Source organism: Sceloporus undulatus, chromosome 7 (genome assembly GCF_019175285.1).
Source record: "Sceloporus undulatus isolate JIND9_A2432 ecotype Alabama chromosome 7, SceUnd_v1.1, whole genome shotgun sequence".
In the NCBI taxonomy this organism is placed as follows: domain Eukaryota; kingdom Metazoa; phylum Chordata; class Lepidosauria; order Squamata; family Phrynosomatidae; genus Sceloporus; species Sceloporus undulatus.
Window position 1 is genome coordinate 10,959,959 of NC_056528.1, and position 22,929 is coordinate 10,982,887.

The 22,929-nt window shown below is 43.8% G+C and overlaps 1 protein-coding gene across 2 annotated transcripts in view; it reads left to right on the forward strand.

Annotated features, from left to right (window-relative positions):
- DNAJC11 (DnaJ heat shock protein family (Hsp40) member C11) overlaps window positions 1–22,929 on the forward strand; it is a 36,916-nt gene continuing 13,987 nt past the window's right edge. For both annotated transcript variants that reach the window (XM_042478755.1, XM_042478756.1), the window contains exons 1-4: window positions 1–141; window positions 12,347–12,476; window positions 14,479–14,552; window positions 18,458–18,559. In XM_042478755.1, coding sequence (XP_042334689.1) covers window positions 67–141; window positions 12,347–12,476; window positions 14,479–14,552; window positions 18,458–18,559 — 381 coding nt within the window. In that variant the 5' untranslated portion in view covers window positions 1–66. The remainder of the gene's footprint in view (window positions 142–12,346; window positions 12,477–14,478; window positions 14,553–18,457; window positions 18,560–22,929) is intronic.

The following is a 22,929-nucleotide window of genomic DNA, read 5'->3' on the forward strand; positions in this document are numbered from 1 at the left end:
CGCAGCGTCAGCGTCGCCACCTCCGCGGCCTTTGGTGCGCATGCACGCGGGTGAGAGGTCGTCAAGATGGCTGCGGCCTCCTCAGAGGACGAGGCGCCGGAGAACGAGGACTATTACGCGCTGCTCAACGTCCGGAGGGAGGTAAGGAGCCCCGGGAGGCGCTTCCCTGGCTCAAGGCTGTGGAATTCTGGGAGTTGGAGTTTGTTGGGAGCCCGGAGCGGAGCTTAAGGAAGGAAGGCCCCACAACAAACTCCAACTCCCAGAATTCCATAGCCTTTGACCCATCAGCAGCTAAGTTTTAGCTCTGCTAGAACATGGCCACAAAGCCCGGAAACCCACAAAAACTACAGTTAGGGTTTAGTTGTTGTTGCGTGTCTTCAAATCGCTTTCACCTTGTGGCCATATTCATCCCTCCAGATTTGTGTCTAGCTAACTAAAAGTTGTCTCGGAGGACCTAGAGCTTCCTAGAGAGGCATCCTCTCAGGGTAAAAAACATGGTGTTTTGGGTATTTGTGGTTTTCCCATATTGATGGTGCGGGTCTTGTGCCCCTAACTCTATTGAATATGGAGGGACAAGTGTAATTTGCCAGTATAAGTGAGGGCTTTCGTTTTAATGGATAACGAAGCTAAAGGTGGGGTTGAAATGACCAAACCTAGGAGCAGTGTCTGCAGCAAGCGATGGACGGAGGGGACCAAATGGCCCTTGGACTGAGATGCGCCCATGGAGCAAGCGTCTCTCTCTTTCCTTTGAGCGAAGGAAGGAAGGAAGCCAGCTGGAACGGCTGCTGATGAAGAAGGTTTGGAGAAGGGGAAGCCAAATGCAAGGAGGCGCAGTTGAGCGTAGATTCTTTCCCTCTCCTCAATGGGAAAGATGGATCTCTTGCTTTCTTTTGCGTACACTGAATCACACGAAAGTGAGGCCGAAAGTACGGCTGTTTAACAGTTTTGGGGCATTGGGGTCGTAGTCCCATTTTTCAAGTATGGGAAGTCTGTTGAAACCTGGTGACAAGTTGTGCTTGTGATCATGTAACCAACCACAAACGCAGGCGCATCATTCAATTAAACTAAGTATAGCTGTTTATATACACATGTAATAAAGAACCTTGCATAACACAGTTGGTTCAATAGGAAGGTTTTTTCTACACTTCTGTAACTTGTTGATACACATTGGACCAAATGTGTTACGTTTCTTTATTATATAAACAGCTGTACATAGTTGAACTGAATGACTCCTGCGTTATTGGTTTGCTGCGGATTCAGTCAGAGCAGGCTTTCTCTGGTTTGTGTTTGCGAATATGCAAAATGTAGGTTTTGGTCATCTTTGGTCAAGATGACCAAACTTTGGTCAAGTTTGTAGCACTGGCCTTTTGCCTTAAAGAGCTTTTTAGCACTGCTCCAATGATGACTTTGTATAAGAGCTTCATTAAATGCTCCGCTTCCTTGACTATGATCGCTATGCAGTTTGGTATTTTATCGATTGTATTTTGTGTTTGTATTCATTTTACTGGCTGTAATCCTGCCTCGATCTGCAGGGAGAGGCGGGAAATATAAGTAAACTATTATTATTATTATTATTATTATATGAAAGCAAATCAGAATGATTGGTGTTTTGGAAATGCCACTTCATAGCCGGTGAGGAAGAGAATGAAGTGAGAGGTTTAAAAAGTTCTTAGCTGCCTTGTCTGTTTCAGCCAAGTAAAAACAGCAGAGTCTTGTGGTACCTTATAAGTTAAAAAGTGTGTTGTGAATAGGATTTCATAGGCGATGGCAGACCTTACCAAGCGCATGGCATGTTACCCTGGATTCTTTTAGGGGAGGGCATGGTATACCTGATGGAGGAGGATAAGGTAAGTCAGAGGGAAATTGAATACACAAAGTATTGACAGCAGCAGTGACACTAAGTCTTGTTTGCTCGGAAAACTGTTGCTGTTGTGAGTACAGATATCTTGGCACAAGGCAAGAGAAATGGCACATGCAGCGTCATAAGAAAGCTTCCACCCAATTCGCGTCTCTGTAGTTAAACTGGAGCCTCAGAGTGAAATCCAGTTCCGTTTCTCCTTGGCATTTCCTTGCTGGCCAAAGATGCTGTGCATCAGTTTGGAAGGTGAATTTTGTTACGTTGGTGGGAGGGATAATGGGTTTATTTTATATTGTTGTATTTTTAGGCATATAAATAAATTATTATTATTATTTGTATCTTGATTTTTTTTTAAAAAATTATTGAAATAATACAAAGAAGTACATTATAAACACACAACAATATCATACAAAAACAATAATACAATAAAAAACCGTAGACAAATTTATATACATACAAACATCACAACATGAATACTAAATCGTTGCTGAAAATAGATAAGTTAATACAGGTACACTTCCATTAGACCTTATAGTACTTTGCGTACTTAGCTTAATTTGTTTTCCTCTAGTTTTGTATTGACAACAAAACCTCTGACCAATAAATAAATATATATATCTTCATCTTGTTATTTGGTCTTTCAATGAGATAAATCCTCGTAACTCCAAGTTTTATAATTATATTATTTCACATTAGAATAAAAGAACAAAAAACCCAGGAGGAAGGAAGAGCGGAAAAGACGATATCAGATCTATTTCTATTGAAAAATGAGCTTTCTAGGAATTTATATATTCTTATGGCAGATCTTAAGCATCAAGTTTTCTATCAAACATAACACTTTCTAATAGTCTTTTATTTTTATAGACAAAGGAACTCTTACTAGAATAACATTGATTTAGATACACTAAAGATAACGTTTATCCATTGACAGACCACGTCATCCTATTCATATTGCTATTTCTAGAGATTCCCATTCTTTCTGCATTATATCCGTCTCAATATCTTTTAATCTAGCTGTTAGAATATCTAGTGTCTTCGTTTCATTTAATGTAGCCAGCCGCTCCTCTTCGGAGGGTATAAGAGGGGTTTTCCAGTACTGAGCGTACAGGATTCTGGCCAGAGTTACCATATAAAGTATTATACGCAAATATTTTTGAGCGTGTTTAACATCCAGTACCGCTATCATGTTCAACAGAATAAACGCGGATCTACGGGAATGTCAACCTTCAAAATATAGACCATTAATCTCTGGATGTTTTCCCAAAACAGGACAGCTTTGTTACATTCCCACCAAGCATGAAAGTAGGTGCCCTTCCCTCTCTCACACTTCCAACATTGACTATTTCCTGCTTGATAGATCTTATGGGACATGAGCATACGTGGGTTTGGGCATATGTGGGGGGGTGTGAAACGGATCCCCCGCGTACACCAAGGGCCCACTGTAGAAAGAAGTGCTAGATAAGGAGAAATATCAGAGTTCTCCAATGGTTTTCGTAAAGTGGTTGTTGGCATCCAAAGCTTCTGAGTTTGAGCCATTTAAATCCTTTCTGTGTTCTAAGTCTTCCTCCTCTTCCTCATATTAATCCTTATCATTCTTATCGCTGTCATTTTCCTCTCCCAATTTGTCTCCTTCTTTTTTATGTGAGTCTTGTCCTTCTCCTTTCTTGTTCAGTTTTTGATCCCTTCTTATTTTTTGTTCCATTTCTCTTTCTTTTTCTATGTCGTCTATTTTGTATTTACTTTGACAATACATAAATGAAAGACCTTCTACTCTTTCTCACCTATAGTCTATATTTAGATTCCTCAGTAAGAGAGACAAATTTCTATATTTCTGTCTGGATAACATAATAGAAGGAAGAATGTCCTTAAAGAGTTTAACTTCATAAAGCAATTGTTACAGCTTTTTGGGATGATCATATCTCGAAATCTTGTCCGTGTGCAACAAATAATAATATCTCGGGGATCGTTCTTGTCTTTCGCTTGAGTTGAATTAATTCTGAAGAGTCTATCAATCTCCATCTCTGTTCTTTCCACTGGGATTCCAACAAATTCAGAGACAGGTTGCAAGATTTGTTCAAACAGATCTTGCCCTTGTGTTTCTTTCATACCTCTGATTTTTACACATCTGTCTCTGTATTTAATTTCCTGATTCAACTCTTTCCAGTGCTGCTGTTCTTGTTTTTGGCACATTTCTATGTTTGATTTTTCCAGAAGCCCAGTTCTTTCTTTGATCTCGTCCACCTCCTTTGTTTTAGTAATGTCCTGATTCATTCTTTCCATTTTTTTGGTGAAGCAGTCCAACTCTTTCTTCAGATCCTTTCTAATCTCCACTCTCGTCTCTTTGAGTTCTTCTTTATTAGTCTGGATTGCTTCATTAAGATCTTCCTTCATTTCCAGTCAAAGTTCTTTCATTTCTGCCCTAATTTTCCTAATCTCTTCCAATACCAACATGTTGGGATCTGTAATTTTAATGCCATCATCTGTTGATCCTCTCCTTTGGAACATGGTCTGGTTAAGCTGTTGATAGTAGCTTGATATTTTGAGTGGCTGTATTAGGGCCTGTAATGGTGCTGATGGAAGAGTGCTGGGGATAGCACTGGCTTCTAGACATACTGCAGGACCTGAGCTTTGTGGCTGGTCCTTGTTGTGTTGTCTGTTGTTACTAGTGCTTAGACATTTTAGGCTGGGAGTTATTTGTAAGGTATACAAACTGGGCCTCCTCCCAAAGGCTGTGAGGCTCATGCATCGTTTTCCAGCATAACCTGTATCTTAAATACATTTGAGTCATCTCGAGTTACACTGTAAATGATGGCAAGTGGTACTCTGTCATTTACTCTTCCAGGTCTGTCCTGAAGTAAAATATTCCTGGGTATCAACCTGCCCTTTCCAGTTCCAGTTTGTCGGGTGGTTATTATAGCTTAAGAAATGCCCAAAGTAATGCCATGAGTCTCTTTCCAGCAAGTCCCAAGAAGCAGATGTGTATCTTTTGCCCATAATGAATGGGGCTTTATTTCCACTCTCTTGGGCTGCCTTCACACTACTAAGTTGTCTGTGTTGGTCTTGGATTGGCTTATTGTTGATGGTGTTTTGCGTAATGGGATTCTCATCATTTGAGCGTAGGAAATTACTTATCTTAAGAATTTGGATGGACATCCGTAACCAAGAAGCCGAGTAGAAATGTTTCTATGGATTCAGGAATAGCACCCACATTTGCAAGGGAACACACCAGTGAAATAGCATTTTAAGACCAGCAAGTTGTCATAGACATGCATTTGTTAGAAGCTTCCTTGTTTTTAACTGTGGTATTGCCAGCTCCAGCCAACTTACAGCCATCAATTTTTGATGTTTCCAAAGGAAAAGTCACTGGTGTTTAATCTCTCACAGCACTTCCATGCATTGCAAAATGCTCAGGTCAGTTTCTTGTTTGTTGCTAGAATGGCAAAGGGTTTCAAAAAACCTCTAGTCAAGCAGTTACTGGTAAAAGTTGTTCTGAAGCAGAAGACATCCATGTTTTCTAGATGTCCCACAAACATGCTTCGGTCTAGGCATTGTGATAGAGGCATGCTCTCTTGTGTTTTTCAACATGGAGCTTGATGTTTTCCTTTTTTGAAAGTAACTGTATTAAATTTATTTATTTATTTATTTTTAAATCCATTTTTAGCATCCTTTTCTCGGCCGAGGGTCTTTTTATTAATCTAGGCTGACATGCTGTTTATTGTGCTTGACGTGTTCCTCTGGGTTAATTGCAAGATGGCTTGGCAAATTTTGTTTTATGGAGTGGCCTTTGAGTGAGTTAATAAAAAAACCAACCCCTTTATGACCTGCATTGAGCCCCTTGAAAGGAGAGTTAGACAACCTTTAAATAAATAATGTAAAGTAAGTAAGCAGAAAAGGCATCCTTGCCTTGAGAACTATGTTAGCCTGCCAGGATATGCAAGCCAAGGCTTGAATCCAATTGCTACTCCTAACTAAACTAGACGTATTAAATCAGCTGCTGAATAGTAAGTCAGTGCTTATGTAAATGCCATTGCCTGAATGGATTTACTTTAGTCGGGAACTATCACAGGCTGCATCCACACTGGAGAAATAACCCGGTTTGGCAATGCTTTAACTCTTTGTGGCTCAAGGCTATGGAATTCTGGGAGTGGGAGTTTGTTGTGGGCCCAGAGCGGAGTGGAGTTCCATAGCCTTGAGCCAGAAACAGTTAAAGCGGTGCCAAACCGGGTTATTTCTGAGCATGTTTTGCCAAACTGATACTCTTTACAGTTGTTAATTTTGGTTCTGCCTGGAACAAGAGAAACAGAAGTGTTTTTGTGAAAATGCGGAAGACAGCGTTGTTGGCAGAGAAGAGAGTTCATTTCCCTGATTCCCAGGTGATTTGCCAACGGGGATGAAAATGTGAAATATATGTGAACTGAGAAATGGGACTTGTCAGTGTCCTTTCAAAATGCACGAGCGTTATGACAGATCATTTAATTGGATGGCTCATAAATCCAGGCTGGGCCAAGGTACGGCTTCCAGGCACGTCCGGCTCACAATGCTGGCTGTGAAATGCTGGAAGGGAGCTTAGAAAATGGTTCCCCCGCCTTCCTGAAATACTTGAAAACAAGAGAACCTCTGCCTCAAGGGATCCTTCTGTTAATCCGTCACATTTTCTGCCCAGCCCAGTTCTAAAACATGATGAGCCATAGCAGTGGGAGTCATGTGGCTCTCCCGATGTGGTTGTACTGAAATCCCAGTAGCCCTAACCGACATATAGGCAGTGGTGACGGATGCTGGGACATTCTCAAGGCTCAGTTTAATATAGCCTACCTACACATTTTGTAATTGGTAAGTTAGTCAGACTTTTAGTAGTCCAACTCCTGAACTGGAGTTTAATTGCCAATTTCAGCTGGGAAGGCAGCTGCTTGGAAGCCTGAAGTTGGGTAGTCCCATTCAAGAATGGACATAACTACACTACTGACATTGCAGGATTGACGACTTGAAAGGTGAAATGCCCTTCTCTTGACTTGCATTCATCTTCACAAGTGAAACACTTTCTGTTGGTGCCTTACATGTACAGTGGTAGAGCTGAGTCCATTAGGGAACAAGCCCTTGAGTCCATCATCAAAACATTACTCTTTGTTGTGATGAATTTTGTAGAGACCCTCAGACAGGAGTGGTGTTGTTGTTACGTGCCTTCAAGTTTGGCGACCCTGTTTTCCTGATAAGATTTCTTGGAGAGGCGGTTTGCGCATGCCTTCCTCTGAGGCTGAGAGAGTGGGTCTTGCCTAAGGACATCCAGTGGGTTTCCATGGCCCAGAAGGAATTTGAATCTTGGGGCCCAAACAGACAGGATAAATAAATAAAATAAAGCTGCTTCAGGTCTCTTTGGAGGTATGCCCTAAGAGAGTGGAAGCCACTCCAAAGCCTAAGGACTGGAGTACAGCTTTGGCGCAACTTTTGGCCTTTTAAGATGCATGTGCCATTTAAACAGTGTACCTCCAAAGAGACCACATACAGCTTTATTTTGGCCTGGCTGTTCAGGCCCTTAGTCTCCCAGAGCCCTAGTCCATTACACGACACCATATCCAAAATGGCAACCCTCTCTGAGGGTTTCTTGTCGAGACTTAGGCCCAATTTAAACGGGCCTTTGCACCGCCCCCATCACGTGCTAGGGATTGGCAGAGGACGCAGCATCCATAACAGCCTCACCCCTCGCACGTGACGGGGGCGTCAAAATGGCGGCACCCTGTACACACGGGCGCCACCATTTTGACATAACGCCCGCATCGCTTCCAAACAGTGCGGCCATTACGTCTTGGTGCCGCTGAAGGGCACTTGTGGCGCCCTTTCAGCAGCACCAAAAGGGGCTCTGTTTCGGAGCTCCTCCTGCCGGACATATCGTTGGCGCGGCCTTTAAACGGCCTCGCTGGTGATACAGAAAGGGGCCAAGCGGCCCCTTTCTCCCTTTCCCCACCACTGTCGGGGGAAGTGGCATTTTGCCGCTCCCCCAAGGCCTGGAAAAGCTGCGGATTGGGGCCTCTGGGGCTGCCGCTGTGGCCGCTGAGGCCCCGATCCATCGGGGAAAGGGGCAGTCTGTATCCCGCCTTAGTCAGAGGAAGTCTAGGCAAGGTGCAGCCCTGGGACCTCCATGATATTTTGCGGTGGTCACTCTATTCTCTGAGCTTCTGTTTTTCTGGTCAGTAGAAAGGAGTGTGTTGCACTCTTGAAAGCTTCTATGGGAGACAGATGTCTTACACCTTGCAAGAATTTCAATTCCCTGAGAGTATCTTTGGGCTTAACTGCCTGCAAAAACTTCCTCTCTCTAGTCCCCCCCCCCTTTTAGCTTCCTTTTTTGGACAGGTTTGCTTGTGCTTTGGGATGGGCATTGCTTCCTTTCCTATCCCCTCCGCCTTAAAGGTTGTCATGCGGCACTCAGCTTGAGTAATGAATTCTGTGAAGTTAGCTAACTGGATTCGCTTTGGGGTTTAATTTGAGCAATTCTGCATTGCCCCAAGCCCAGGCTTTGTGAGCCTTCATTTCCCCATTTTTTAAAAGCTTTTTCTTTTCTGTAGGACAAACCTAATTCCGCAGAGGACTGGCTAATCTCAGAGTAATAGGTCACTAAACTTTATGGATGGCGGAGGAGGAAGAAGAGTAGGAAGGTGGTGGCAAAGACCCGTCTCTGGCCATTTGCTGGTCTACGGCCATTTAATCTGTAATGGATTTACATCCTGCAAAAATGTAACTCGGTGATTGAGACGTGAAATAGATGTGCTTAATCCCCCGAATAGCATCATGGTGTGCCTCTTAATTTTGCCCTGGATTTGAGTAATAAGAATGTAACTTAAAATATCATTATTAGTGACTTATGTATCTCATTACAATTTGAAATGTTGTCAGTATTTTCTGCAGTGGCTGGAGAGAGGTTATCATTCATGAAATATTGAACCAATGACCTTAGTGATTCACTTATGATGAAAGGCCCAATCTAACGTTTTATTGAACATGATATTTGTGAAAAATGGAACTGCTCATTTCTATTACTTAATCAATAGCACATTAAGCCATTTATCACTAATTTGATTAAAGAAGGTCATTGCCGAGCTGGAAATTCCACTCCCTTCTCATCTACTTCAATTCTAATAACCAAGAGAGTGGAAAAGAGGGAGCAGAAGGAAAGGAGGGCTGTCTCCTTTGCGGAGTGATCTGTTTGAGAAGCTCCGCTGGTCCATCCGCTTCCCTTGCCATTGAACCAAGAAGAATGAATGAGGAACAGAAGGAAATCTGTCCATTACAGCTTGTCACTAGAAATGGCTTGGATCCCATTTTATGTATTTGAAAAAGCTGCCTTTTCTGCTGATAAGCTCTGCTGGCATTTGAGGGAGAGATTAGCCTTAAATGCGAAATGCCCTGACCTTTTGTTTCTGAGGTAAATGGCTGGGCAGACCTCTGCATTGATCAAAAGGAATTAAGACCTTCAAAATATCTCCTTAGGACGCATTTCTGTTTTTTAAAAGCCCAGCAGCAGCAGCAGCTCTGCCACTTAATGTTCCTATCTCTTAGGGAGCTTTTTTGCCTCCTACCTTTGCCTCTGGGATCCTGGGGGCTGTGAAGAAATTTGGCTGGCACCCCTTTGCCTTGTGAACATAGAGTCCTGGCCTGGGCCCAGAAGGCTGGCAAGCCTGACTTGTTCTGAGTGCTTGGCATCCCTTGTATCTAGCAAGAACAGACTCTTTTGAAAATGCCAAATCAGTGCCAAACACCAAAACCCTGCAGCCAGCTGATCTTTCACCCACCATCCCTGGCTGCTCCTTGTGCTCCTCTCCCCCAGAACACCCCTCTGGGGCATTATACCAAGTCAGACCATCAGTCCATTTGTTTCATTATTGCACAGGTCAGAGGATCAGAGTAGTTGGCCGCTGAGCGTGCAAAAAGCATATTTTCCCATCCGCTAGCAGCAGGCACCTGTTCTATGGTTCTGCAAAACCTTTCTTCAAAAATTAGCCTTTTCTCCTTCTCCCAGATCTAGAACTTAGCTATGGTTGGTACATTCACTCTCTGTGGCTCTCAGTTCTGCCTCTCCCTGTTGACTGTGCATTCTTGTTGGTGTGTAAAATATCATGGCACCTTTGCCTTTTGAGGTGCTTTATGGTCCCATTTTGTCTTAACCATGCTTTTCAAGAATTGTTTGAAACTCCAAGGAGGGAATATTTTTTGAGGTTCAGGTGCCATCAACATGGAGATGGCACACAGCTCTGCTTCTTGGTTCTGTCCTCCAATCCCATGGGCAGCAGCAGGAAGTGATAAAAGATCATCTGCCCCTCATTCAGGAACGGAGGAGGGTGAGCCCACCAAACTCATACTTTAAATGCTGGAACAAGTTAGTGGACTACCTCGTTTTTAATGGGAAACGCCCATGCTTCTCAAAAGCGGTCAAGCATTCGAAAACTGGATATGGCTGATCTCTGCTTTGAAGCTTCTCAGCTGAGTCAGATCACCCAGTTGATTAGCGGAAATAGTCTGACCAATTGGGTAGACATTGAAGTTAACACTGCATCCCCTCTTACCTTTGATCAGTTTTTTTCTGAATCTATATATAAATTCACTAAAATGTGTAATAATCCTTTTTTGCTCACTGCCTTGGTTTTGCGGAAGAAATGAAGGCATCTCTTGGCTCCCTCCCCTTCCCCTTTATGGCCTTTTCTTACTCAATCTCTTTTCCAGAGCCCAGAAAAATACGCACAGTTTTGAGGCTGGGAGGTTTATGGCCTGTATACAGTTAGGGACCTGTTCCACAATGGGACAACTGTCACAACGGAGAAACTAATTGGTGCTCTGGGCCCTGGTCATCAGAACTGGTATCAGATAATACAGATAAAGTTATTCTTAAACAAACTGCTTCAGATACAGGAATATCCTCGCCCATTTACTTTTTTTGAAAACACGTGTGTCTCTCCAGCTATATATTCGAAAGGCCAAATAACATGCATATATAATTGTCTGCTAGAAGAAACGTTTGGGAACCCAACACTTCATAAGGCAGGATGGGAAGCAGAACATTCCCTTTCAGTTGATAGTAAGACCTGGGGAAATATATGGACTCGTTTACCATTTAAAACTAGGTCCATTGCCATTAAAGAGAATACTATCAAGTTGGTCCATCAGTGGTACCTCACCCCAGTCAACTTGGCTTGTATGTCTACCAATGCTAATCCAGAATGCTGGGGGGGTTGTGATGGTAGGGGAACCTTTGTACATATGTGGCTGGATTGTCCCCTAGTGCATGAGTATTGGACAGAAATTTTACAACTGATCTCCAAGATCACTAAACAAAGTATACAATTATTCCGACTCCTGCTCCTGTTCTCCATTTTTGTGAATGAAAATAAAGTCCTGCAGCATAAAGACCTTATTAATTTGCTTCTGGCTGTTGCCAGCCTTGAGATATCCAAGAACTGGAAAGCTGAATATTGCAGGATGGTGGACTAGACTCTGGGACTTGTAGTTAATGGAGAAAATGGCAGAGAATAACAACCGAGCGAGAGGCTTCATAAGATTTGGCACCCATTTATTGAATACATCCAGCAAGATTTAGTCTCTAGGCGTGCCCCAATTTTAGCTAAATTTTTATGGAAAGATGTATTTTGGGATCCCCGAACAAACCTTTTATCTATAACTTTCAGGGCCTTACCTGGGTTATTGCCTGCATTTATTGTTGATTTGGTGTTTGTTGTCATGTTTTGTTTTAGAATGCATTAATAATTCCTTAATTAAAAAAAACATGGTCCAGACAAAACATAGCTGCTGCTGGTTAGGTATTCTGTCCATTTGGGAGAAGTGGTACAAGCCCTACCAGAAAGATCTGAGTACTGTATTGCTGAATCCTTTCTTGGCCTTTGTCAGGGAGTTCAGTGATACCCTGCTCTTTAGATTACTAAACATAAAAGCAATGAGAAACCATAGGCACTAAAAATTATCAGGCAACAGAGTGTTTTAGAGTGCAAGTTCTTGTCCTCTTGGACATTGCAAAAAAGAGGGAGGAGGATCATGCAGCCCTTTCAACTTGATGCTGGACTGCAACACCCAGCATTTCTCCCCATTGGCTCTGGGAGCTGGAAGTCCACTAACAGCTGGAAGGGTGTGTTGTTGCAAAACTCCCTGGCAAAGTCCGGTGTACACTGATGGTGATATGGTAGCAGCAAAAGAATATTGTCTGGCTGAATGTAGTGGAGGCCAGGTGTGGAGAGTGCTGTAAGAGCCCCAAATGCTTGAAACATGCCACACAGCTATTTTGATATAGCTGTATTTCTTGCTGTGCCAAATTGAGGGCTTCTCACTCTTCCCTGCCCCAACTGCACCAACAAAGTACAATCTCATTACAATTTCCATTTTGTGTTGGAGTTGCATCTGATGAGTTTCCCTTTCTGGGCAGATTTTGAAGAAGATAGCAGCTTAATGGCCTCGATTGTGCTGCTATAATTGGATTTCTTTTCTTCATCCCAGGCCTCTCAGGAAGAGCTGAAAGCTGCCTACCGTCGGCTGTGCATGTTGTACCATCCCGACAAGCACAGGGACCCCGAGCTCAAGAGACAAGCGGAGCAGCTTTTCAACCTCCTTCATCAGGCTTATGAAGGTCAGAGGGATGCTTTGGAATCAGTTGCAGTTCAACTATCATTGGCAAATAGTATTTGTTGGAGGGGTTTTTCCAAAAGTGGTGTATCCTTGGCACTTAATGGGTATCAGTGGTCTTTCACAGGAATCTGGTGACATGGAATCCAGTCAACAAAACTCATGTCTCACCAGCCTTAGGGTTTTGTTTTGTGGTGTTTGCCATCACAGCATGACAGGGCTAGCCCTCTGGAATTGGCTACATATGTTTCTTCTTTCCCGAAACCTTTTATTCCGGACATACCATCATATATAAAAGATACCAAGGAGTTTGTTAAATATATAGAACAACTTACACCACCTGTAGAAACCTTTTTTTTTTTTTGGGTGACATTGGATGTTATATCACTTTATACCAATTTTCCTCAGATTGAGGCCTTGGAGATCTTGGAAGCAGTTTTGCTATCTAGACCTATGGGACTTCACCCAAAACAACAACAACATGCACACACAGAGTTCCCAAATATCTGTGCTTTTCAGCAACATACTTTGCACCTCAGAGTCCTGTTGCAAACTACAGCCTCCCCTGTGAGCCTTTTCCTTCTTTTGGCAGGAGATGTTGAATGGGTTGTAACTGTCGATATAGGCCCACTGGTTTTCTTTTTTTCCTTTGGTCCCAGGTAGGCAGCAGTTCATGATCTGGAAAGGAAATTTAAAAAAAACCCAACTGTGTCAGCACTGAAATAGTCATCTGAAGCAGCCATAATGGCACAAGTGCTTCTCATCAGGGTGGCTTTGCTCTCCATGAAGGATTACAGTTGAGATGAGAATTTTCTTCCACCACACAAAGTACAGGCTGTAATTCATTGGAAATGCTGTTTGCTAAGCTTGGCGTGCAATTCTCCTATAATTAGACCTAACTAAGTATCAAGAAAGATGCTCCTTTCCAAAATAAAAGAATCCCCCCCCCCCCACCATGTCTTATAAAATAAGAAGAAGCTTATCTTCTATCTTGGTGTGTACAGGAGGGAGGATGGGTTGGTGAAAGATTAGATGTTAACGGCCTTCGGGAAACTGGGGAGTGGGGCTGGGTGATAAATCCACATGGCTGAGGTGATGTGATCTCGCTGGAATTTGAGTGCCACGGTCATGGCAGACAGAATGGGTGCCTTCCGGTTGCCCTTTTGATTACATCCTCTTATCTTGGGTTTGGCTGAATGAATCTTGCATGCATCTCAATTATTGATAGTTTGCAGTGTTTGGGGAGATTTGGGAGGAAGGAACTGAAACTTAAGTGAATTAGGAGCTGGATTCAGTGGGGCGGGGGTGTTCTTTAATTATTTTTTCCTGGAGCAAAACTGCAGCACCAGCAGACCTTGCCGCCCAGCGGTTGGGCCCAGAGGGAAGCTAAAGCGAAATGGTGAATAAATGATTTCTTATTAAATCCCAGAGATTAGCTAAAGAAATTTGGCTCTGCTGTTTTCTAGGCGGTCAGCATTTCTTTCTTCCCATTAGACGCAGACGTGGGTGGAATCATTTACAAGCAGCCTTAATTAGGCCTCAGGATGCATGGGAGCGAGCTTTGGAGAAGAGAAGGGAGCCCAGCTGAGACCTTGAAATGGGTGATGCTTGGGAATGGGAACTCCTCAGCCTTCATAGTCGGAGAGCTGTGCTCAGAAGAAAAATAAGTTCTAGAAATGCACTTGGCACATTCTTCTTGTAAACAAGATTCACCTCTGTTTATATCCAAAATACTGTGGAGATAAACTTAGCAACATAGATTCTGGCTTTGCAAATACATATACCCAATGGACACATACACTCGATAGCAAGTCTTGCCTGTCTGTGTCAAAAAATGTGTGAGATTTGGTGGCCCATTTTTTCTTGCTTCCTAAATATACTGTACAATTTGAAAGTTGTGTGTGTGTGTGTGTGTGTGTGTGTGTGTGTGATTGTGCGAATGCTTCTGTTTGAACTCTGGTTAGAATGCCACAGGCTCTAAAACGTGTTTTGGTTTTAATTTTCAGTGCTCAGTGACCCACAAACGCGAGCCATCTATGACATTTATGGAAAGAGAGGCCTTGAAATGGAAGGATGGGAGGTAAGAAGGATACAGCCAGAAAAGAGAGCTGTTAAGTCGTACATTTTGGTGGCCCTCCCAGCTGCTTTGATGGGCATTTCCCAGGTTCCAGGTGGCAATCTGGGGATGCACACAAAGCCTTCTGTGACAAGGTAATCCAGGATGACTCCTCCAACTTTCCAAAAAAGATCAAACTGTTCAGTCCTGTGGAAGATTCCCTTCTGCCCACCATCTTGGGAATCAAAGAGATCTAACACAAACTCAGAAATCACAATGGGACCTTGGATTCTTCCCTACTGCAGCAACACCAAGATACTTAAACAATAGGAAGAAAAGACTCCTGTCAGTTCCAAGAGCCGCTTGCTTGATCATTTTCTCCTTTTGCCCTCTGGAGTGTTTTGAAGTGAAGTGTGTTTTCACATTTCTTGGTATACAGCAATTCCCTGACAATACCACATGGCCCCACAAGGCATTGTTTTGAAGATTTCGGGCATGTGTGTTACACACTCTTTCAAGAGGCTTGTCTTCCATAGTACACTTTCTTGGCAGGCAGACTAGCTGCCTGTGGAGAATTAGGCAAAGCAATCAACATAATCTTTGGATGTGGCTTGTCTTTGCCTGTGCTACTTCAGAGGGAGAGAACCATATGTGTAACTTCTGCCATGTTTTTTTTTTCAAAGTCAGAATACTGGATCTTGGCCATTCATTTTAATAAACTGAATTTGTGATTAAAAGGCAGAGCAGACTAGTCGAGTTCCCAAGCATCAGGGATGCATCCCAAGAGCAAATGACGACTGTGCTAAAAAGACATGAAGAAGATCTTCTTTGCTGAAATATGAAGAACCACCTTTAGCAGAAAGCACATAGAAAATGCCCCCTCTCCCTGGGTATTGGCTCAGAGATGTATGGCGGGTGATGCTCCGTAGAGAAATGAGCCCATTACTTATGTGGCGGAGCCACATCTTGCCAGCAGAGCACATTTTATGGGGCTGCCATGAAGGAACGTTCCGTGTTCCTGGAGCTGCTGGATGGATTGTTTAATATAAGATCCTGTCCCACTTCAGTAATAGCCTTCACTCTGGGGAAGCCATGGTATTACTTTTAAAACAGCTGCCAGTATTTAAGTGCTCTTAAATTCTCTTGTCCTTTGTTTTCTTTTTGTTTCAACACTGTTGTGGCTGCTGAGAAAAGGTCAGTAGGGAAGCTGGTGTCTGCGTATGACAACAAAGAAGTGGGTAGGCTTGGGGAGTGTGTGTTGGGGCTAGTGAGCTTTCCTTCCCAGTTATTCCACCCTGGAAGCTCTTAGATGCTTGCTCCACTGAACCTGTGCATTAGAGAGGGCTTCAGCTCTTATAGTTGCTAACGGTAAAAGTTCCTAAAATGGCCAAGCCCAGTCTACTCTCTGTATGTCAGTTGTTGAGAATATTTGAGAACAACCATTTAAGCTTAATTCAGTCTGGGGCTAGGCAAAGTCTAGAAGGATATTAATAATTAGACAGGTGGAGCCCTGGGATTTTAAAGACTGCTCTTAGCCCTGTGTGTGATTTTTGACCAAAATATCCTAAAACAAACACACAGCTCCAACATACCTGTACAATCAGAGTCTTCATCTTAACGTAGTTGTTCAGATACAGGACACATTTTACAAGAGTGGAAACAAGAGCTAGCACTCCTTTTACTTTTTTAAAAAAATAAGAATCTAAGCCTCACAGTCTCCTCTTGGGTATATGTCCCCCAAGTTTAAAATTAAAACAGTGTTGTCTGTAAATGGCCTCATTGATGAGATTAAAAGGGGGGAAATGTGTTTGCAAAACCCAGGAAAGAAAAAGCAAATATAATTTTTCAGGAAACGCACATTAGCAAGGAACTGGAAATGGGCACTATGGAATTAATATGGGAGAGAATTGCTGTAAAGTATAACTTACTACGTTTTAAAATAAGATAAATAGCCATTATGGGCCATTTTGTCAGAAACACCATAATCGGAGAGTAGTTTTCATTCTTCTTTGCATTCAGCCGCACCAGTCAGGGGAAGGCTGGAAATGCCTCGGCTTCACAGAGGACCTGGAGACATCTGCATTGGGCTCTCAACCCAGTCATGGCATAATGGCACTCACAACCAGCAGCATTTGGCTGAATGGAGAAGCAGAATCCCTGTAAGTCAGGGCAGGCAACTGTACCAGGTCAGGCAGGGGTGGGAGGCAATTCTGCACCCCGGGACCCTTCAGGGGCCAAATGGACTGCTCTCCCCCCAAAAAATATCTCAACCCCCAAAAACACAGAACTGGCTGGAGGTCTACTTCTGCTGTTGAAAAATGGGCATCTTTTGATATTAAACAGGTCTTTCAGGTAGTCTGCTGGGTTTATGGAGCTTGCTGGCTTGCGCTGCATCTCGACTGGTCCCAATGCATGACGGTGGAGAGGCCCAAAATGCCACTTTTGGAGAAAAGGTGGGGTAGTTCCTGTAACAAATAGGCAGCAGTGATGGACCCACCAGAAATAGCCAGGAGAAATAACCAGCTGGAAGATGAGAAATGGACTGGTCCCTCTCTGACCTCATTTGGATGCTGCGGGGCAGGCATTCTTAACCTTGCCGTTAGCTTCTGCCAGATGTGAGCAGAATGTGCAACTCGCTGTATCATCTGATGTTTAGAAATGGGGTGAACTGAGGCCCCAGGAGCTGCTTTTTGCCTTCCTCCTGACACAAGGAGTGTCAGAGATAAAGTAATTTAAAGTCATTAATTCAGGCTTGCAGAGGTTAAGCAGCTCAGACTCCCCACAAGAAATCTCCCCTTTTCTGGCCTTGACAAACCTTACAGATTTAATGCCCTCGTTTCCATCAAGTCCTTTTGGAGTTTGGAATTGGAGAGCAAGGCAGACATTTCTTTCCCAGACTCTTACGTTTGTGCACCATCCTGTTTTCAGATTTGCTGAACTCTGCAATTCGCTTATCAAAGATGTCTGCAGTTGAGGAAGCACTTCTTTTCTGGCAGGAAATAATTTTCCCCCAGGACAAGTAGACTGCAATGTCTTCCTCGAAGGAAACACATCTTTCCTCATCAAACTGGCATGGGCAGCTGCCTGGATTCTAGTGGACTGACTGAAAATGGACCAAGGAGTCTCTAGTTGAGTCCCCACATTTGCTGTGAACTTCCACTGGTTCCTTAGTCAAATCTTGCACACCCTAAGTACTTGGTTTTAGGGCAGGGGCCAATTTCCTCTGCCCTCACGTGGGCCAGACACACACCCACAGCAAGCCCAAATAGCTCTGTTTTCCATTGCAGTCCCTTTCAAAATAGCATCAAGAAATGACATCCAGCAACTGACCAAGTCTGGAACAGTTTAGCTTCTGCAGAGCAGCTGTTGGAAGACATGAGCCTGCTATTGTCATTGTTGCAGGAGTGCCTGTATGAGAGAAAACCAGGCCTCTTTTACTTAACCAAAGAAGGTGGCTGTTTCCTAGCATCAGAAAGATGCCCATTAATCTAAAGGGAACCAATTCTTTGCTTGCAGCTCATTACATCTGGGTGCCAACTCACCCAACTCCATGTCCATGGATCTTTCAGGGAAGGAATTCAGCAGTTTGGCATCAGTCAGAGAATGCCACATTTCATGCAACTAGGTTTGTCACATCACAAGTCTCTTGACAGTCCCATTGTGTGTGCTTTTTTGTTTTGTCTACGTGAAAACCCCAACTCTCTGAGCAAAATAATCAAAGCTCTGCCGTTTGGTTGAAAGCCAGTGATAGGGAGGGAGAATGTGGCAAAGTAAAGAGAAGGGATGGAAAACCCTTTGTGAACATGTCCATACCCAGAGAATTCAAACCCTTCAAGCGTTCCCACTTGCATCCCACCCACTCAAGTGCCTTGCAGTCGCTCCCTGGCTGCCAAATACACTTTAATACCTGACCCCTTTTCCTGCTGCAGGTGGTGGAGAGGCGGAGGACGCCTGCTGAAATCAGGGAGGAATTTGAACGTTTGCAGAGAGAGAGGGAGGAGAGGAGACTTCAGCAGCGGACTAACCCCAAGGTAAGGCCTGGAAGGTTCCATGAGTTTAGAGATGGTGGCCCCATGCCAGAAGGTGTGGGGTATCTTTCTGATGGTTAGGGTTCATATTTATCCTTTCCCTTATGGAAGAGCATCACTGAAGGTGAGATGAGGCTTCTACAGAAGTACCAGAGGGGCAGGTATGGGAGGCCCCCAAGTGGCCCCCAAGGATAGAGGTGGGCAACACTTGACTCTTTGGGACCCCACAGAAAATGAATCGGATCAAAGTGGATGGCTGTGGGGAGGAGGATTTTTCACAGATGCAGTCCCTATGGGGACACACGCCAATGGCTTACATCACTTCTTGTTTTATTTTTGGCCAATTTTCAATTGATAATTTTGGTATGCACTTTTCTTAACTTATAAATCTGCTACAGGGTGTTGTAAAGGGTTCTAGGGAGGGTTGCTGCATTTTGAGCCCCTTTTTGCTCTTTTCGAGCAAAAGGTGGCTCATGAGGGGGGAATTGTGGGGGGCTCTGGGTGACTCCGGGAGGCAGGCTTCAAGAACAACAAGAAGGATCCCCACTGGTAGCACACAGCCTCTGGACCTCACTTTCGCCATCCCTGGCCCAGGGGCAGGTAAGTTATGCTTCCTTTTGGCTGGGGAGAAAGGTTAATCTTAAAGTCTTTACACTAAAGAAGGGACTTTGAGCCTGCTCTTCTTGGGTTGAGTTTCTGCCCTGCCTCCTGCAGCAGCGATGCAGCCGTTGAACAGGGAAGGTGCAGCAGCAGAAGACCTGGGGGGGATCCCCAGCCAAGTCTCGGGAATGTTCCAGACTTAATTTAGCATTGCAAAACAGCCACAAAAGCGTTGGCATCTTTCCCAGGGCACAGAAAGAATCCATTTCTGAGAAAACCTTCATGACACTCTTGGGGCAAATAGTGGTTATTGATGAGGCCATTCCCAGCTCAAGAAGCAAAAAAACCAAGACCTTTCATATTAGATGATTACATATTTTAAAACTGCCAAGGTGTCAGTCTGAACCGTTGTAGAAAAAACTCTTTCTCCACACTTTGCAGGGGAGCTTAGATAAGTGGCGGAGGACATGCTCTGAATTCAGCTCAGGCCTCAATATCTCCAGGTGAAAAGATGGCAGCTGGAGATAAATAGAGCTTGCATATGTTAATTAATTGATTGGTTTACCTTGTGCCCTGTATCCAAAGATTTCAAGCAATAAAGGACCATTAGAAAACCCTGGAACAGTCTGGAACAACAATTTGTGTTTTAAAAAAAATGTCCAAGGAAACACTGATCCACAACCTAGCCACGCTGTGGTCAACAGCCAAGTCTGAACATGGTGCTCAGATGATGCCAGTGTTGGTGCCAATTGGGTACCACAACAAAGATAACCTTCTCTTGTGTCTCCAACCCAGTGACACATGCAGTGGGCAAAGGGTGCTGCCATTTCAGTCAGGAGGAGAAGAATCCCATCATCATCATCATCATCATCATCATCATCATCATCAATATCTCGCCTTCCTCCCAGTATAGGGACTCAGGGAGGCTCCACCAAAACATCTCCGCCAAGCAAGCAGGCTTATCTATGAGCTTGCCAACTTCAAAATGTTGGGCATTGATTGTGCCCCTCACAGGTTTTTTCTGGTCCTGAAGGGAGGAACTGAGTCCACAGTGACCCCTAGGCCAGATCTAGCCACCAACCTTGGCATTCCTAATCCAGGGTCAAGAATTCTTGACCCAGGGCTGCCCACCACTCGTGTTTGCAAAGAGAAGATCCAGAGTTACAGTGTCCTGGTGCTGGGAAGTATCTCAGAGCTCTCTCTTAGTGGCAGGTGTTTCTTTAAACCTCTGGGGCTGATCAGTCCACCTTGGATTAAGTTGGGCTACAAGCGGTTAGCTGGCTTTGGGTTGCTTCATCTTCCAGGGACTGTTTTGATACAAGGATGTCCAAGGTCTCCCCTAGTGATAAGGCTGGTAAAGTCATCCTGGCATGGAAGACACAGCACCCTTCCCTTTCTTCAGAGGAATTCTTCTTCAAACATTGCCATGTATTTGTTTTTGAATCCATACTCAGTCGTATCTCCAAGTCAGAGCATCTTACAGTGCCTTAAAAGAGAACACTTCTATAAAAAGCCAAACATATTACAGGCATACAGATCACTGTTGAAATAACACAACACCCATGCAGATCCCCAGCAGCCTGGGGAAAAATGTTTTTTAAATGCAGTTTTGCTTCTCTTTTCCTTACTTGCCCACTGCTCCCACCCCTCCCCATCCCAAAATAACAGCTGGCACTTTACATTAATTGTTGTCAAAAGTGTCTCACACTTTTATTTCGTTGTCTTTGCTCCATTTGTGATGTGGCAGATTTGTTATGAACTTCTCATGCATCATTTCATGCACCATAAAATGATATGTCAGGTTGTTTTGCCTGTTAGATGCTCAAAGCACTGCTAAACCCATTTTGTTTGTTGCTGCCCAGTGGAACATTTTACACCTCCTATTTGCCCCCGAACCACAGCTGTTTGATTCTGGGGCTGTCTTTCCCTATGGGCCTTCAGAGTCAGGGGGTCCTCCGTAGCCCTCTGAGCACAGCCACCCTCCTCTGAGTTGACAAGCTAGGTAGGGTCAAGCCTGGTTAATGCCTGGATGGGAGACTGGGGGCTTCCACAAATCACACATCTGCCCCCGATTGTGAGGGTCATCATCCGTCTGACCCACTGTCTCCCAGTTCAACCTCTGTTGTCTTTCCCCAACATTTGATAATTGCCCTATATGCCAAATAGGTGTGGAAAGCAATGGCAAACTCCCTCTGAACAAATCTTGCCAAGAAAATCCCATGATAGGATAAGTCAGAAACAACTTGAAGGCACACAACAACAACAACAGTTATCAGACCACAGATGATTGAACAAAATAAAAAACTACATACACTTCCCCTGCAAAGCAGGATCGCGGGGACTGTGGCTTATGTTCAGCTGGGATGACAAATTCAAACCACAGTTGGCCAGTTTGGCTGTCACAACAAAACATGGTTTGATTGAACCCAGCTATAACTAGCTGAGGTGTACCTAAGATGGAGAAAGCAGAGTGTTATGTGTGTGAGCTGAGGGCTCTCTCTCAATCAAAGTGGTGTAAATCAGGGCTTGGAGTCCTTCCTCAGCGACTGAATTAAAGCTTTTTTTTGCTCCAAGGTCCTTGGCGCACAGCGACTCTAATGAAAGGCAACCCGCTCGAAGAATGGAGAGGCTTATCTATCGACATCTCTCTTTCTTCTGAATAACTGTTTGTTCCCTGCTTGGTCCCTGGGGATGCAAACCATCTTACAGTATATAATTTAATTCCTTTTCCTCTTCTGCTCCAACAGTGTTATCGCTGGAAAATTAAATTAAAACTGTTAAGGGAGCAATCCACCCAACACGGCGGAGGCACAAGTGCTGCTGAAATGAATGGCAGTTGAGAAATCATCAGGCTTGGCGAATCACTTCCTTAATGTGGCCGGCAGGCTGCTTTTTGATTTATTTGTTTTTCAAACTTGGGGGGGGGGGAGACACCAGCCTCCTGGTTTGTAATTTCTTTCTTTTAAAAAAATGGATTAACACCCTGCACTTTGATTTTACTGTGCTACAACATCCACAACAAAAAGGGCAACAGCATGTCTTTCAAGAAGTCTTAGTCTTTCAGTTCTGTGTATTGTGAAGTAATGCATCAAAATGCATAAAAGTTCAGGTTAAAATAAGTCAGTCTTAAAGATGCTACTAGACCCCCTGCTTTCCTCTTTATACGGAAACAGACTAACACATCTCTCTCTCTCTCTCCTTTTCTTTCTTTAAATAAAAAGGATTTTATTGATTGATTTAATTCAGTTTGTGCCCCGCTTTTTAAAAGGTACTATACAAAAGGACAATGGGAGATGGAATCTGAAACATCTGGGTGGTCCTCAGGATTCAGTCCACTGGGATTTAAAGACCAGTTAAGATAGTTGTAGAGGTAGGATCAGAAAGAGGCAAATCTTTCTGGCCATAAGAGTCATCCTGTGGATTAAAATCCATAAAGGTTCATGCAAAAATAAAGGAATTAGTTTTAAGGGTGCTCCCTTTGACATGTTTCTGTGTGAACCTTGGCTCATGCAGAGGGACCAGAGTCTCCCATTCTCAACTTCTGGATTGGTTGGTGAAGCCCCTTGTGTCGCCTTTCCTTGGCAGCTAACACAAACAGCCCCGGGGCACCTGAGTTATGTACATTTGATCCTGCCTGTTTCACTTCTACTCTGAATTATTCTTTTTCCCTGTTTTCCTGAAACCACCCCTTTCTCAGGAGAAGGGCTCACAGCCTGGATTGGCAGGATGACATTGAAAATTACCTTTGACCTTGATGCTGTGGGAGCTAAAAT